At 41.1% G+C, this 17,250-nt stretch overlaps 1 protein-coding gene across 3 annotated transcripts in view; it reads right to left on the reverse strand.

Annotated features, from left to right (window-relative positions):
- Positions 1 to 1,137: 1,137 nt before the first annotated feature.
- The window catches only part of EPB41L4A (erythrocyte membrane protein band 4.1 like 4A), a 215,585-nt gene continuing 199,472 nt past the window's right edge, over positions 1,138 to 17,250 (reverse strand). For all 3 annotated transcript variants that reach the window (XM_034773024.1, XM_034773025.1, XM_034773026.1), the window contains 5 exons: positions 14,588 to 14,635; positions 13,737 to 13,805; positions 12,746 to 12,856; positions 7,696 to 7,777; positions 1,138 to 3,572 (listed from right to left, as the gene is read on the reverse strand). In XM_034773024.1, the coding sequence (XP_034628915.1) occupies positions 3,444 to 3,572; positions 7,696 to 7,777; positions 12,746 to 12,856; positions 13,737 to 13,805; positions 14,588 to 14,635 (439 nt within the window). In that variant the 3' untranslated portion in view covers positions 1,138 to 3,443. The remainder of the gene's footprint in view (positions 3,573 to 7,695; positions 7,778 to 12,745; positions 12,857 to 13,736; positions 13,806 to 14,587; positions 14,636 to 17,250) is intronic.

Consider the following 17,250-nt stretch of genomic DNA (forward strand, 5'->3'; position numbering starts at 1 on the left):
AGCTTAGGTCAAATGTGTGGGAATAGCTTTGTACATACAGAATGCCATAGACTGTGAAGAGTGCCAGGATGTGAAATCTGTGCAGTTACAAAATTCAGGTCATAAAAGTACAAGTACTGTATAGTAATAGGGATGTTTTACTAGATTATATCTCAGTAAAGAAGCCAGAATGTTGAGAAACATCAGGGAAGTAACAAAATACTAGTAATAATGGACAATGAATAAACATCACTGCAAACACATTGTGGAGAATTGCTCCTCGGAACAGCTTATTCTTGAACAAACGAGGCGGGGTGTATCTTGATTTACAGTACATTCCTGAATCAATTCCTGTGTGTTACTCAGGATTAAGTATGGTTAGTCATAAAATAATTTTGATATCCTTGGGAGCATTCCAAGAGGTGGTACTATGACACAAAACTTCAGTAAGGGGTATTTTTTTTGTAATGTAGCTCTTTAAATTCATCAGAAAAGTAGTATGCTGACAGTGGTATTGGGTCCTGTAGGCCATTAGAGTGTAAAAGAGAACAGTGATTGTCTCTATCTGTATTGTCAAAGAAGCAGATTGCAACAGTGAGAGATCAGGTTAAACAGCCCTTAAAAACAGTTTGACCAAACACCATAAACAAAACTGAGCCACATTTAAAAATGTTTTAGCCCAATTCTGAGAGTGCCAGTCTAAATGAGGTTCAAAGAGCAGAAGGAAACTGCAGGGAAACTAAATAGTGCTTTTATATTAGTCTTCACCACAAAGGAAGAGAGAATATTTAGAGCCCTGGGAAATTATTATTTTTATAACTTTGCAGGGTTTGGGGGGAATTTCATTTTACTGTGGGAGGCCTGGAAAGGGGTGTGTGTGTGCAGAGAGAGCCTGCCCTGCATGCAGCTGGCGGCTCCTTTCCTGCTGGAGTGGGCCCAACTCTCTGCTCTGGGCACTGTGCCATGGCACCTAAGGTCACATCACCACTTAGGTTTGGCCTGGCTGCCCCTCTGATGGTGCGGGGGAGAGGGCAGCCACTGAGCCAAATGGCAGAGAGTCAAACCACAGGTCACAATGCCCGGAGTGGGAGGGCTGGGTCCAGTCCCACAGGACAGTTACCACCGCTGCAGGATTTTCCATTTTTATTTTACAGGCTGTTTTTTTTGTTTTGTTTTGTTTTGTTTTGTTTTTTGTTATTTCGCACTTGCAAAAAAATACTGGGCACTGGTAATATTTATCCCAGGATTACTGCACACGGGTAGTGAAGGTGAAGCAATGTCAAAAATAGAAATACTGGGGAAAAAATTAGTAGCAGATTTGACTGAAATTCTATGGAGGTAGGGATTTAGTTCCTACCACAGTGTGAGTCTGATTCTCATTAGGATGACCACAATACAAACAATACTGTACTAGATGGCATTCATCATTCTAAAGGAACTAAGAATGAAGAATCTACAAATATTAAATCTGGTCAGAAAAGAGAATCTTCTCCTCCCTTCCCCCCTGGCCCTGAAAGTTTCCACTTTGGGCCAAAATATTTTGCTGAAAGATGATAACATTTCTAATTCAAACTGATGCCACAATGCATTGCAGCAGGAATTGTAGTTTAGGTGTCTTGTACTCCCATTGTCCTCTGGGGCAGGCTTTCTGGCTGGAATATATTTCCCATGATGCATCACTCACTCTCCTCTTGGTGAATGGAGAGGACATACTATGGGAGTCTGTGTACCTCAAAAGCTTGTCTCTTTCACCCACAGAAGTTAGTCCAGTAAAAGATATTACTTCATCCACCTTGTCTCTTGACAAATTAGTCTTTCCCAAGCCTTCTGATGAAGTCCCTCTCAAGAGGTGCTTGAGGAAACTTGGTAAGTGCAAGGATAAGAGGTAAATGCCTGTTATAGATTAAAAACTGATTTAAACAATAGCATAGAAAAGTAGGGCTAAAATAGCCATCTATCAGTATGGAAGAGTAGACTCTGAGCAAACAGTAGTAGAACAAGTAGTGTACAGTATGGTTAGTCAACTTCTGCCAGACTGTTGTTAGTGGGGTAGCAAATATATACTCAGTACAAAATTACTTACAGGCCTGGGAAGGATTTTGCTTGACTCCATACCAGTCTAGCTGACACAGGAAACTGGTTAGCACAATAGTAGATGAAATTCAGTGTTGACAAGTGCAAGGTAAAGCACATTCAAAGAAGCAATGATGGGTTCTAAATTAGACATAACCTCTTAGCAGAAGATCCAGGCATCAGTGCGAACAGCTCATTGAAGATAATATACTTAACATGTAACAGCAGTCAAAAAAGCAAGTAAGATGTTACACTGTTTTACAAAGTGAATATAGAGTAAAAGATGCCACTAGATAATTCAATGATACTGTCTTCACTTTGCATATTGCATTCAGTTTTGGTCATCTTATCTCAGAAATGAGTGAGCAGAAGAAACGGTCCAGAGAAGGACACTACAAATTATTAGAATTATTGGGGGATTTCATATGAGAAGAGCTTAAAAAGACTAGATCAATGAAGCCTGCACCAAAGAACCAACTGTTAGCCAACCCATCTTAGGAGCCACTTTGAAGTGTTTCCAAGGTTTATAGTACAATTTTGTCCAGCCAGCATTTATAGTCTGTGTGTACTAGTTAGTCTTATTACACTGGCCCCTGGGCCATTCAAGACATTTTTCACTGTAGTTTTCAATGGACAAAATTAAGAGATGTGGTAGGGGTATATAAAATAATCAGTAGTACAGAGAAGGCTAATCAAGTACTGTCACAATACAAAAAGATATTTAAAATTAAAAGGCAACACATTTAAAATTAGTGAAAGGAAATCCATTTTTACATGACACTCAATGCCATAAGATACGATTGTGGCAATTATCTAAACATGGATTCAACATTTGTATGAACAAGAACAGTGTTTGCAGTTGCATTAGGCTAAAATAAACATAAGAGCTATTATGCTTCAGAGTATAAGCTGATCATCATATGGAGTCAGGAAGACATTTCCTCACTATTATATAGTATTGCACAATTGGCCAAGTGTATTATGAGGGTTTTACCGCTTCCTCCGAAGCATCCGGTCTTGGCCTCTTGGAAACAGCCAACTGAATGAATTAGACCAAGGTCTGATCTGTCATGACAATTCCTCTGATCCTCTTTGGAAAATACAGTATCTGGCAATTGTTGAATTGTAGTAACACTTTCCCTTCCAACTGTCTAACCAGTCAACTTCTTTGCAATCACGTAAGCAACTGTAACCAGTGATGAAAACAGTGATTGCCCTTCAGAGCAAGCAGGTTGGAGTTTTAAATTTAAGAAAATTACCACCACTCCAGTTTACATTTTTCTTCTTTTCTTATGCCAAAGAAACATTTTCCAGCTAAAGAGTATCTGAACTGTTGTGTAATTCCCAATTTCAAAGGAACAGAATCCATACACCATCCTCAGTTATGGCAATCAAGTCTCTATCTTGAGGCGTGATGCATGTACAGTTTTTATTGTCTTTGCACTGTGTTTTCCATCCAGGCTGTTAGTGGATATCTGAGATTTTTCTTCTATCAGGCTATCTTTGGACCCATTTCGCCTCTGAAGAGAACAAAGACAAATTAAAAATACACCGTTGAAAATATAATAAAGTTAAAATATTACTTCCTTCATCTCTTCCTTTGCTACAAGCTTAGCCTCAATCCTGCACTGGGATCTGCTTCTCTAGAGCCGCTCAGAGTCCTGTTGGAGTCAATGGAACTCCTTAAGAGCAGAGGGACCAAGCGCTGGATCCTTATGCAGGACTGGGGCTTAAATATTAAAAACAGAACTAGTTGAATTATTTATAGTGTTCCTTTCAAAAATGCTATGATGTTTCTTTATACAGTGACTCCAGGAAAACAGAGCGAACTGTTACAATAGTGGCAATAATCAGATATAAATGATCCATCAACATTTAGCAGAATGGGATTGGTATTTGCTTACTTTGCAGGTGAAATGTAGGCTAAGGATGTGACAACTCTGATTCACTTACCTATACCAACATTGTGGGAAGTATCGGGGTAGCCGTGTTAGTCTGTATCTACAAAAACAACAAGGAGTCTGGTGGCACCTTAAAGACTAACAGATTTATTTGGGCATAAGCTTTCGTGAGTAAAAACCTCACTTCTTCGGATGCATAGAGTGAAAGTTACAGATGCAGGCATTATATACTGACACATGGAGAGCAGGGAGTTACTTCACAAGTGGAGAACCAGTGTTGACAGTGCCAATTCAATCAGGGTGGATGTAGTCCACTCCCAGTAATAGGTGAGGAGGTGTCAATTCCAGGAGAGGAAAAGCTGCTTCTGTAGTGAGCCAGCCACTCCCAGTCCCTATTCAAGCCCAGATTAATGGTGTTGAATTTGCAAATGAATTTTAGTTCTGCTGTTTCTCTTTGAAGTCTGTTTCTGAAGTTTTTTTGTTCAATGATAGTGACTTTTAAATCTGTAATAGAATGACCAGGGAGACTGAAGTGTTCACTTACTGGCTTGTGTATGTTATCATTCCTGATATCCGATTTGTGTCCATTTATTCTTTTGCGGAGGGACTGTCCGGTTTGGCCAATGTACATGGCAGAGGGGCATTGCTGGCACATGATGGCATATATGACATTAGTGGATGTGCAGGTGAATGAGCCCCTGATGGTGTGGCTGATGTGGTTGGGTCCTCTGATGCTGTTGCCAGAGTAGATATGGGGACAGAGTAGGCAACGGGGTTTGCTACAGGGATAGGTTCCTGGGTTGGTGTTTCTGTGGTGTGGTGTTAGTCTTTAAGGTGCCACCAGACTCCTTGTTGTTTTAACATTGTGGGAGAATATTTGCATTTGATCACATACCAAAACTACTTTCCTTTTCTCTCCATTGGCCCAGGCCAGGATACTTCTACAACCCCTCCCTGTTACAGACACCCATTACATGCTTGTTCCTGCCAGCCTGACCTCTTCCCTTGCCCCTATCTGTTGTTCCTTGCCATTATTTGGATTCATATTCTATAGTCAGCAAATACCAAGACTAAATTATTTGGTATTTGGCCAATTATTAAAAACATGCATTCGTTGGGCATTAATGGCCTGACAGTGCTTGTTTAGCTGATGTGGGATACCCCAATGCTGCTGACTCCTTCTAGGACAACAGATTCAAACCAATCAGAATGTAAACAAGACAACATACTGAATTCCTGAGTATGCAAAAAATAAATCTGTGAAATTCTCATTATTCCTTAAGGACTCAATCATGCAAGGTTAATATTTACCCTGTGAAGAATTCATACTTATTGCTGAACTGTTCTTAATTCTTATTAAGAAAAAAAATCAACCTTTTAAACATTGTTTAGGCAGACTGAGATGTAAAAAAAAAAAACACAAACCCCACTATGATGCTAGCAGGCCAGGTGCCAGCTCATGCCAAGGTCCCCATGCCTCAACTGAACAGACACATAGCTGGAATCTGTTTGGCAGTTAGTGTTTGGATCTGTGAATACTTGTAAATTGCTGCATGCATTAATCTGACTTGTAATACCTGTATTCCATATTATAATATTGGAGTGGATGTAGTGTGAGCCTCTGTGATCGTATGAATTGCCATACAAGAGAGAGACATTAATTAGTGTGAAGAACTGCTCTTCTCATTTAGCATGACTTTCAGAATCTTGGGGAAAGTCTGAGTATTGCATTTCAACATGCTCTGACTTAGCTTCCTAATAATTTCATTTCCATAACTGACTCCATCCATTTGATCGTGAAGATAATTTATTTTTCTTGCTAAAAATGTCTAAGTTCTAAAAAGTGAAAAGTCAAAAACACTGTTACTGTTCACTGAACATGCTGGGCCAGAGATGCCTTCCTCACCTCTAGCAACAGTAACAAAAGCACCATAAGACACACAAAACTGAAACAAAGTCCAGTAAGAAATGATTTGCCAGGGAAGCAAAAGGCTTAGTAATCCACTAAATAATCAAGCTGACTACACCTGCATGAGTGCACTCCATTTTCCAATATATGCTATCAGAGTAGCAGAGCTTTCCCTTGATTCCTAGAAATCCTGTAGCATTGCTGAAAAAAACTCCCAACAAACTGACGTTGGTACAGACAGTGACTGTTAGTGGCAATCACAGAGGAAGTGGCTCCTACTTTTCTAAGGACTCGTATGTAGGTAGAAACCTACCTAATATTTTTCCCTTGCCACATTAATAAATTATGTACTTTAGTATTCCTTTAACATTAGATTTTCATAAATAAAAATCTAGATGCTTTTTTGGACATCAGCTGCCACTTCTGAAAGGGAACACTGGGATAACATGACACAAAAGAACCTTCCACTTCTTCAGCAAGATCTCAGATCTCAGAATGCTTTACAAAAAAAATCATGAAATAAACCTGAACACATCCAGTAAAGAAGGTAATTAGCCCCATTTTAGATGGGGAAACTGAAAGTCATGCTCCATGTCACATAACAAGCCTTTGGCAGAGAAAAGAAACCACAACTGGTTTTCCTCTGGCATTTTAACCATTAGGCCACACTTCCTCTCATAGTGATCACACTGTTCAGAGTAACACTGATACAACCAACACCTTCAAAGCAAACTGTACTTTGCAGTGAGACACTTAGTGAAATGACTTTTAGAAGTACCAGCATTTTGAAATTGAAATCAAGAAGAAAAACAACTCTGATCTGGTAGGATAGACTGTGCCTCAGTCTCACCTGTTACCATATAAACAGTGTCATCTTTGGGATCCTGAGGGTGCCCTCATCACAGAACTGGGTTGGGGCACATTGGCAGGGAAGCTTTAGTACTTTTGCATGCAGCTTGGGAGAGGACCACAATCATCACTGCCCCAAGTCTGCCAATTCACTTTCACATGAGAGAAAACAGAAAGAAAGAAAAACCCACAAGTTCTTCCTGTGGTAAATAAGAGTTACAAACCTGGGATAGCTGCAAGGCACTGTGGAGTGGAGAGAAAATGTTAGTTCAAAAGTTGATTATCTCAGTGGGTGCCTGGGCACATTTGCTTATTTATAGGAATTGCCCTAGTTGATCTACCTTGTATTGAGGGAGGAACAGGCTCCAAAAAGAGGAAATGTCTTCCAAATAACAGAAAGCAGGTAACTGCAGTATGGTACATTATGAAATTCAATGTATCTACGTTATAAAAATGAAGTTTATCTTTAAGCAGTTACTTCTACATAATGTAAAGCTTCCTGCCAAGTCTGTTTGCTCTACTACAATTGGAAAGCAAAAGATCAAATGTTAGATGTATTTTCCCAATTAAATATTACTCAGATAATTCCACCAGGAGAACACTCTAAGCTCATAGACTTTAAGGTCAGAAGGGACCATCATGATCATCTAGTCTGACTTCCTACATATTGCAGGTCACAGAACCTCACCCACCCACTCCTGTAATAGACCCAATACCTCTGGCTGAGTTACTGAAGTCCTCAAATCATGGTTTAAAGACTTCAATTTACAGAGAATTCACCATTTACACTAGTTTAAACCTGCAAGTGATCTATGCCCTGTGCTGCAGAGGAAGGCAAAAAACAAACAAACCCCAGGGTCTCTGCCAATCTGCCCTGGGGAAAAATTCCTTCCCAACCCCAAATATGGCCATCGGTTAGACCCTGAGCATGCGAGCAAGACCCACCAGCCAGACATTTGGTAAAGAAGCTGCACAATTACCAACCTGTTGTGAAGCTGGAATGCTGGGACCCTGACCATCTGAGGAACGAGTCACAGGCAATGGAGGCACAAGGTCCGTTTTTGCACTGGGGAAAAAAAAATGAGATTATACTAGTTTGATGATTATTGTGAAAGAAAAAAGAATGCACTGAACAAGCTTGCAGTTTTAAAATCCACTTGCATTTTCCCCCATAGGGTAATAACAAAGCTGGTCCTTATGATAACACTTTCATTTTAAGACAATAAACAATTACAGATCCAAAGGAGAAAACATGTTGCTTTTTCTCTTGTATTTTTTAAACATTAAGGGCAAATTCTGAGGTCTGGTAAAGGGCCATAGAAAGTCTCATTACCAGGGGAACTGGTATGGTGCTGCACTACATGCAGGTCCTCACCAGAGAAAGGCCACACAAGCAGACTCCCTTTCTGCACTTCTGGCCTGCGCTCTGTAGTGGCTCTCTGCATGACTGGAATTGATGGCAATTGAGGGTCCAATCCAGCAAAATTAGCCTCTAAAACTGCTGGCCCATGGAATCTCTTCTCCCATAGAGACTTTTCCCCATTCAGGAAGGGAAGGGTTCCCATTCTAATGCACATAGAGTGTCTAATTAGTTCTCAATGGTGGTCTCCCTCACAGGGGAGGAGTTTGCTCCTCTGCCCAGCCCAATCAGCAATTAGCCCCTTGAGAATGACACTGGGCACCAAACATGAATGTGGGCTCTTTTCTAGATATCTAGACAGGAGTTTGTGGGGTAGTATTAGTACCGAGTGGAGGCCCAAATTACTGGTTTCTCCTGGCTATTAGCTCTACTGAGGTCCATCAAGTCAAATATGCATTCCTCTCAAACGATAACACTGGTCTACAATTTTTGAGAAGTCGTCTGCTTCAGAGATAAAATGTGCTATTTATTATGTATTTTGATGTGCTGAATTCAAATATGACAATTAAAACAACTGATTGGCTACTGTTTCTAAGATATTTAAGTTTTTACATTTTATGTCTATGTATATTGTGTAGATAGAGTTTTAATCATAAATTTTAAACCTAGGTCTTCTCATGTGTTTATGGTTGCTTTACATGATAATATTTCACCTGTCCTGTTTATGTAACACTCTAAAAATCAGCAAAAGGGTTATATAGATAAAATTTATTATGAAACAAAAGGCAAAAAACTATTATGTACACAGTTTAGTCCTATTCAGTGTCTACTCGGCGCTTCTTGGGTTGTCTCTTGTATTCATTAAATGGAGCATCTCTTGTCACTGTCCAGCAATAGTCTGCAAGCATTGATGGGCTCCACTTGCCCTGATAGCGTTTCTCCATTGTTGCAATGTCCTGGTGAAATCGCTCGCCGTGCTCGTCGCTCACTGCTCCGCAGTTCGGTGGAAAAAAAATCTAAATGAGAGTGCAAAAAATGTATTTTTAGTGACATGTTGCAACCAAGGTTTTTGTATGCCTTGAGGAGGTTTTCCACCAACAACCCGTAGTTGTCTGCCTTGTTGTTTCCGAGAAAATGTATTGCCACTAACTGGAAGGCTTTCCATGCCGTCTTTTCCTTGCCACGCAGTGCATGGTCAGATGCATCATCTCGAAGAAGATCACGAATCTGAGGACCAACAAAGACACCTTCCTTTATCTTAGCTTCACTTAACCTTGGAAATTTTCCACGGAGGTACTTGAAAGCTACTTGTGTTTTGTCAATGGTCTTGACAAAGTTCTTCATCAGATTCAGCTTGATGTGTAAGGGTGGTAACAAAATCTTCCTTGATTCAACAAGTGGTGGATGCTGAACACTTTTCCTCCTGTTGTCAAATGCTACCAGGGCATACTACTCGGCTGCGTGCGTGTGTTCCCTCTGTGTGCTGCCCCAGCTCTGTGCAGATAGCTGACACAGCAGACCCAACGAGAACCCCCAATGACCACAGAGTCTAGTAAGGTACAAAGGCACCTCGGCCAGGTTTATTGCGATCTCGGACACAATTGCAGTTCCCTGTAGGTTTCTGAGCCTAATTCAGGGCATACTACGAGAAAGTGCCTCTTTCCACTGCCCCCGTGGCCGGACAAAGACACCACCCCAGGGATACATTTTTATACACAGGTACAAACAAGTTACACATCACTCCTGACGTATTGAGGTGCAACCCCTCTACGTAGCAAGGTACAACCCCTCTACGCAGTAAGGTGCCGCCTCGCACCTTGTACCTGTTGGTTCGATCAAAACAACTCTATCCATCATTTTACCCTTTTGCCCCTGTCATTGGGATGGGTCGGCCTGTTCCATGTTATCTGTGGAATGTTCCGGTATAGTGTATCTTGGTACCATGTTTATACTTTAACTATGCGAGGTGAATATATATTTATGCAACATCAGCCCTTTTCTTTCCAGCTTCTGTGAGCAGGGCCTGCCTCTTGCTCACAGCTTAACTTTGCTTTATGTTAGCAAAGTCTTGACCATTACTTTAGTTTGGTTCAGGCCTCAGGCCTCATACTGGGCCTTCATTAGGGCCTTCACTTACTACACCTCCCAGGCTCCAATGACTGTCGGAGTGGCCAATCTTTCTTGATGTAGTGGGAATCTCTTGCACGACTGTCCCATCGCAGAGAAAACAGCAGTACTTCGTGTATCCAGTCTGCAGACCAAGCAAGAGAGCAACAACCTTCAAATCGCCACAAAGCTGCCACTGATGTTGGTCATAGTTTATGCACCTCAAAAGTTGTTTCATGTTGTCATAGGTTTCCTTCATATGGACTGCATGACCAACTGGAATTGATGGCAAAACATTGCCATTATGCAGTAAAACAGCTTTAAGACTCGTCTTCGATGAATCAATGAACAGTTTCCACTCATCTGGATCGTGAACGATGTTGAGGGCTGCCATCACACCATCGATGTTGTTGCAGGCTACAAGATCACCTTCCACGAAGAAGAATGGGACAAGATCCTTTTGACGGTCACGGAACATGGAAACCCTAACATCACCTGCCAGGAGATTCCACTGCTGTAGTCTGGAGCCCAACAGCTCTGCCTTACTCTTGGGTAGTTCCAAATCCCTGACAAGGTCATTCAGTTCACTTTGTGTTATGAGGTGTGGTTCAGAGGAGGAGGCTGGGAGAAAATGTGGGTCCTGTGACATAGATGGTTCAGGACCAGAAGTTTCATCCTCTTCCTCTTGGTCGTCTGACTCAACTGAGAATGATTCTGGTGCATCAGGAACTGGCAGTCCTTCTCCGTGGGGTACTGGGCGTATAGCTGATGGAATGTTTGGATAATGCACAGTCCACTTTTTCTTCTTTGACACACCTTTCCCAACGGGAGGCACCATGCAGAAGTAACAATTGCTGGTATGATCTGTTGGCTCTCTCCAAATCATTGGCACTGCAAAAGGCATAGATTTCCTTTTCCTGTTCAACCACTGGTGAAGATTTGTTGCACAAGTGTTGCAGCATATGTGTGGGGCCCACCTCTTGTCCTGATCTCCAATTTTGCAGCCAAAATAAAGGTGATAGGCTTTCTTAACCATAGTGGTTATACTGCGCTTTTGTGATGCAAAAGTCACTTCACCACAAACATAGTAGAAGTTATCTGCACTGTTCACACAAGTACGAGGCATCTCTGCTCACTTTGGCTAAACAGAAATGTGTCCCTTTGCAAAATCAAACACTGACAAATAAGAAAGCACGACACTATGATTTCTAGAGCTGATATAGGGCAATTTGTTCAGCAGAGTGAGGTAAGCTTCGTTATGATTGCATCATCCATGACTTCTAGGAATAACATGATGCAATTCATACCACGTATGATGCACTAACAGCTTCAGATTGCATCATTCATTGTTTTGCCTAAAAAGCAAGTACTGTCCAAACCCAGTCATCGATTTATTCATAGAGCCAGTCAAAGATGTATTTGAGTCATTTCTGGTTTAAATTGAGATCCCTTCCCTTTATAACTCAAATTATCCTCCGCCATTCCCAAGTCAAGGGTCGTATATACTGACCCAATAGCATATCTTGAAAACTAGAGCCAGTCAACAATTTTAAGCATAATTTTCGTTCTCAAGTATCAGAGGGGTAGCCGTGTTAGTCTGAATCTGTAAAACGCAACAGAGGGTCCTGTGGCACCTTTAAGACTAACAGAAGTATTGGGAGCATAAGCTTTCGTGGGTAAGAACCTCACTTCTTCAGATGCAAGGGAGGTAAGCTTCGTTATGATTGCATAACGAAGCTTCTGCCTTGCATCTGAAGAAGTGAGGTTCTTACCCACGAAAGCTTATGCTCCCAATACTTCTGTTAGTCTTAAAGGTGCCACAGGACCCTCTGTTGCTATTTTCGTTCTCAGTGACCCAGCATTAGTAAAGTTTGACTACATTTATTTCAGAAGCATTTTGGCTGTAGAGCAGTGTAATCAGAGGTGGGAGTCATCTCATCCCCCCCAACGGTTAGAGAGTAGGAGACAGCTGCTCTTCTTTGCTCACTTCTAGATACTTTGGGCTGGGAGCATGGCTGGTGTAGAGCCCTTGCACCAGCAAAACACTGTGAATGGGACATTCTCAGGGAGCTGTTTCTGCCCCTTTAAGGCCTTAATGCATCAAGCCCTTTATTTTTTTTTCTCACTTCATAAGTGGTCTCTAGTCAATCTTTGTCAGTCTCTTTCTAGCCACCCACAGATGAGTAGGTGTCTACTGGAACTCTCAAGATCTACACTGCAGCAAATGGAGAAACTGACTCTATTAAGGGTGTACGTCATTGAAAGCTAATTCACATAAACTCTCCTCTTCTCCCTCACGCATCTTCACAACCACTGCTGAGGAGCTCAGTGTGTTCATTTTGGTTTCTGCAGCAGATTGCCCTTCCTTCTGAACAGGTCATCATCAAGCAAAGCAAGCATCCAAGGTCAAGAGGTTATAAATGTTTTGTGCTTCACTGAACTCCTTAGCTCTTACAGGATTGCCTGAGCACTATGTCAACACAACAGTCACATATATGCTACTACTAATTTATCTGTGAGCTCAAGGGGAGCATCTGCGTCATAGTAAAACCATCACATTCCACATACTTCACTTCAGATAGAACAGATCTCTCGCCATCAGAACACTGGGACCGTCGGTACTGCCGGTAGCTTCGGGGGGAATGTGAATGTCTAATGCGGATTGGGTCACCTTGAGTCCTAAATGAGAAACAAAATTCATAGTAGCAAATTAATACATCTGAGACTTTGCGCCGGAAAAGGAAATTTAATTTTGAATTGTAAAATCCTCCCTTTTCCTATTAAGAATAACATATGGCTTCCTGTGCTCACTGAATTCAAAGGACTGGCCCTTTCGTTATGTGTTTGTACTTCAAACTTTACATTTAAAGTTGCACAGTTCATTCTAAATGATACTGTCATGTGTGTATGTTGGAGAATGAAATTGTTGAATAAAAAAATGGAAACAAAAAAAAATCCATTCTGTGGAATTTTACCATCACTGTGGTTTTTGCTCAAGGGTGAAGCAGAAGCACATTGTAAAGCAAACTGGGATTTCACTCCTGTCAGAAGCAGTTGACCACACCACTATACAGCCTCCCAGATGGCCAGTCGTCAGAGTGAAATGGAGGTCTGCTCTGAAGGGACCTCTGATGCATTGGCAGCTGCCCGTGATAAGCAGGGGAAGAGAGGTCACATAGGTCAAGCAGCGACTTTAAAGAATCAGAATAGAAAGGTAAATTTAAAAAAAAAATGGAAAAGTTTCGAAAATAAATTGCAAGTGTAATGTGAAGAACAAATGCTGACAGATGGCAGAGTAGGAGAGGATGTTGATTTTGTTAGCATTTAGGTAAAGGGAAAGTACCTGGTTTAAAAATGATTCAAGTGTCTCTACCCTCCCTATTTGACCTACTCCATTCTGGATCAACATTTTCTAAGGGGTTCAAAAGATCAGAGATTATCGGGAGGCCATTCTAGTCTCAGACAAGCTATTCCACAGTGAGAGCCTCTGATGAAAGGGATATTAGGCTATTAAGCATACATACAGAAAAAATCCATATTTCATAATGAATAAACTCACTCTATTTTGGTGTACGGAATCTCTTTCAGCTGCTCCTCAGACAGTCCAGATGGATCCACAAGTTCCTTCCTGGAAAGGATTATACAAGGAAGATGAAATTCTGGAAGCTACCAAATCCATAACAAACAATTTATTCCTTCATTTTATTAGACCACAAAGATTTTCTGGAACCAGCTGTGTTCAGCATTAAAGCTTTCTAGATGTCAACATAGGAAACCTATTTAGAAGTGTGCCTAAAATCTTGATCACTTCCCCTGTGTGTTGTACCCTATTTCCCTATCTGTTCTAGTCTTTTCAGACTCTATGATCTGTGGCACAGGCACCATATCTTCATACATGCCCACAACTAGTAGAAGAGGGGCCCTGATCCTAACTGGTGCTGTAGTGAAAAATAAATAATAAAAATAAGAACATTTTGGAGTCTAGATAAGAACACACCTTCAATGTACTAGACAATAGATAGACATCATAGATGGACAGAAAGGAAAAAAATATAAAGTTTTCTAAAAGGTGGTGGGCTTGATTCTTCTCTGCCCTGAGCAGAGTGGATATAGCACATTACCAAATCAGAATGGTAGTGTTTTATATCCACACTGCATGACATAACTGACTAAACAAGGTGCAGAGCAGTAGTGCATCTGGCCCAATGGCTGTCCTTCCTAAATAGAGGCACCCTATACTGTACCTCCAAGTGTCACTAGTTCCAGCCATGTCCTGAATTACTACTGTGTATTACATCCAAATGCTGAACATTCCTAAAGGCTAATTTCATTCTAGCAAAATGTTTTACCCACATGTTGGTTTTATAATTTATATAAAGGAACTAAAAGTTTCAAAGTAACAATACTTACTGAATATGTTTCCATAACTCTTCCTTTGCTTGTACATCTGGGCTTCTCCTATAAACACCAACACACACACACAAAAGAGAGTCAGATCTATGAAAATGTCATATTACCTGATGTGTTGCAGCACAGTGATGACCTTTAATGGCACAAATCAAGGACAGAAATCATGCCAAGTGTAATCTTAATATGGAGATATACCTATCTCATAGAACTGGAAGGGACCTTGAAAGGTAATCAAGTCCAGTCCCCTGCCTTCACTAGCAGGACCAATTTTTGCCCCAGATCCCTAAATGGCCCCCTTAAGGATTGAACTCATAACCCTTGGTTTAGTAGGCCAATGCTCAAACCACTGAGCTATCCTTCCCTCTAACACTGACTTGAATGTTAAAGCTTGTTATCTGAGGGAAAGAATTAAAATTCACTGAAACTGAAAAGTCATTTCTTGAATGAAAGGCTCTGAGTTGAATCACAATTTCTTTTCCTCTTGCCTTCAGCAAAAGTATGTCTAAAACATTCCAAGCAAAAGAGTTGTTCATTACAAGTTGAAGCAAGCTAGAGTCACCTCTGCCTCACCCTATCCCACATGAACTTGGCACAGCTGAGGACTGAGGCCTCTCAGGGTGTCTACACTGCAGCTGGGAACAAGCCTCCCAGTCGTTTAGTAGTCAGACTAGTGCGAGTGCGGCTCACACTAGTGCTCTATGCTGTAAAGGGCTGTCCATAAATTACACAATGCATTAGGTGGTGGGTGGGTTCTAAATTTTGCATGTTTGAGTCTGTGTAACAGAGTATTACAAGGGAGTAGGTGGGTCTTGAAAATCACCAAATAATGTGTTACAGGACAACCCACATGGATGTTACGCCACCGTTGACACCGACTCAGGCTAGCCACTTGAACTTGGACTGAAGGGACAGGGCTGGTCTGGAACTTGAGTGGCTAGCCTGAGCCTCCACCAGTGCCACAATGTCCACATAGTTATGTTTAGACTGTCAGCATGAGCCCCACTAGCATGAGTCTGTCTACATGGGCTGGAAGGCCTGCTGCCAGATGCAGTGTAGACATACCCTATATTTTGGAGTTAAATTCACCCACTTACAGAGAGTCTACACAAACCCTCTTGTCACTTAAGGACAGTGTAGAGGCAGGAAGGAGAAGATAGCGTGATCATGCAGGGGGATATGACATATCCAATCCTAGTAGTTTATGTGGATCCAACGATGAGACCCCTTGTGCAGTTTTGGTCACTATATTATCCTATAAACTGGAACAAACAGCCAGGGAGGAGATCCACTTTCATTGGAGGAAAAAAGAACAATGAGGATAAAAGTGGATCCCACTTTTGGGTGATGTTTAATTAGGAAGGAAGAGCCAGCATTAACTCCAGTTGTACTTTATTTATCTTGACCATTTAACCATGCCTTTTCTAATGTTTATAATAGTAAATAAATAAGTAATAACTATTACTGTAGTTGAACCACAAGTTATAGGCTGGATGCTGGAATTACTGAGTGAATTGATATGGCCTGCACTATGCAGGGGGTCCCTTTTGGCCTGAAATCTCTGAATAATAGTAAGAATAATTAATTATGTTACATTTACATAGTGCTTTTCTTTCCCCAAAGTCCCATATTTATACAACTAACCTGTTTTCTCACATTTCTAGACATTAACGGTTCAATTTTTAAAAGCACTCAGCCCTGGCCTAACTCTGCTCCCTCTGAAATCATTGGGTTTCATTGACTTCAATAGGAGCACAATTAGGCTTTTTTGAAACTCTCTCACTGTGTACTAGTGGATGGCCAGAAATATTCTGAAATGAAAGGATACAGAGGTCTGAAAGAAGAGTGGGGAGAGGTGGGTATGGCAGAGTTTTGCATTTGTGTTAAATGTAAAGAAGCCTCTGCTGAATTGGTATTAGACGCCTTAGTGGCAGAGCCTAATCAAGATAGTTTAAAGCTCCCCAGCACTGCAGACTGCCTTTTCTTTCATGGAAAAATTAAAGATGTTTTTGTTTCACCTTTCACATCTTTTACTTATTTGTAGGTCTCAGCCTAGGGAGACCTACATTTAGTAACATTTGTTTTGACTTAATATTAAATGTTTTATAGATGATCTAGAAATAAGAACTGTTAACTTTTGAGATTTTACTGGTGTTCAGGTGTTGAAAGATACTATAGTGACTGGCACGACATAAATACCTGAGAGATCAGAGAGGTGGAAATTACCTTTTGCATTTATGGTTCTCTAATGGCATTCAAAGTAAATCTTTTTACAATATTTTTAGGTTTTGTCATGAAATCTGATGGTGGGTTTTTTTGTGTATGTCAATCTATTTCTTCTTCTCTACCCTCCCACTTCTCCTCCTCTCTCTCTTCTGCCTTCACCTCTTTTTCCTCCTCTTCCTCCTTTCATACCATGGTGCTTTCACCTCCCTGAGGTAGCAGCTAGATATAGGAGTGGGGTTTTTAATGTCATATTTCACCCCTTAATTCTGAACTGATTTTCTCCTTTCATTCAATCCCAGACTCACAAAGCAGCAGCTGTGAACTCTGTACTCACCCTGGGGCTCTTCTGAGTCTGAATAATCAGCCACTAGGGATTGTGAAAGCTCAATGCAAGATGCACCCCAGCTCCTCAAGGGAGGCTAGTACATTGCTTTTATAAT

Source organism: Trachemys scripta, chromosome 6 (assembly GCF_013100865.1).
Source record: "Trachemys scripta elegans isolate TJP31775 chromosome 6, CAS_Tse_1.0, whole genome shotgun sequence".
Classification (NCBI taxonomy): domain Eukaryota; kingdom Metazoa; phylum Chordata; order Testudines; family Emydidae; genus Trachemys; species Trachemys scripta.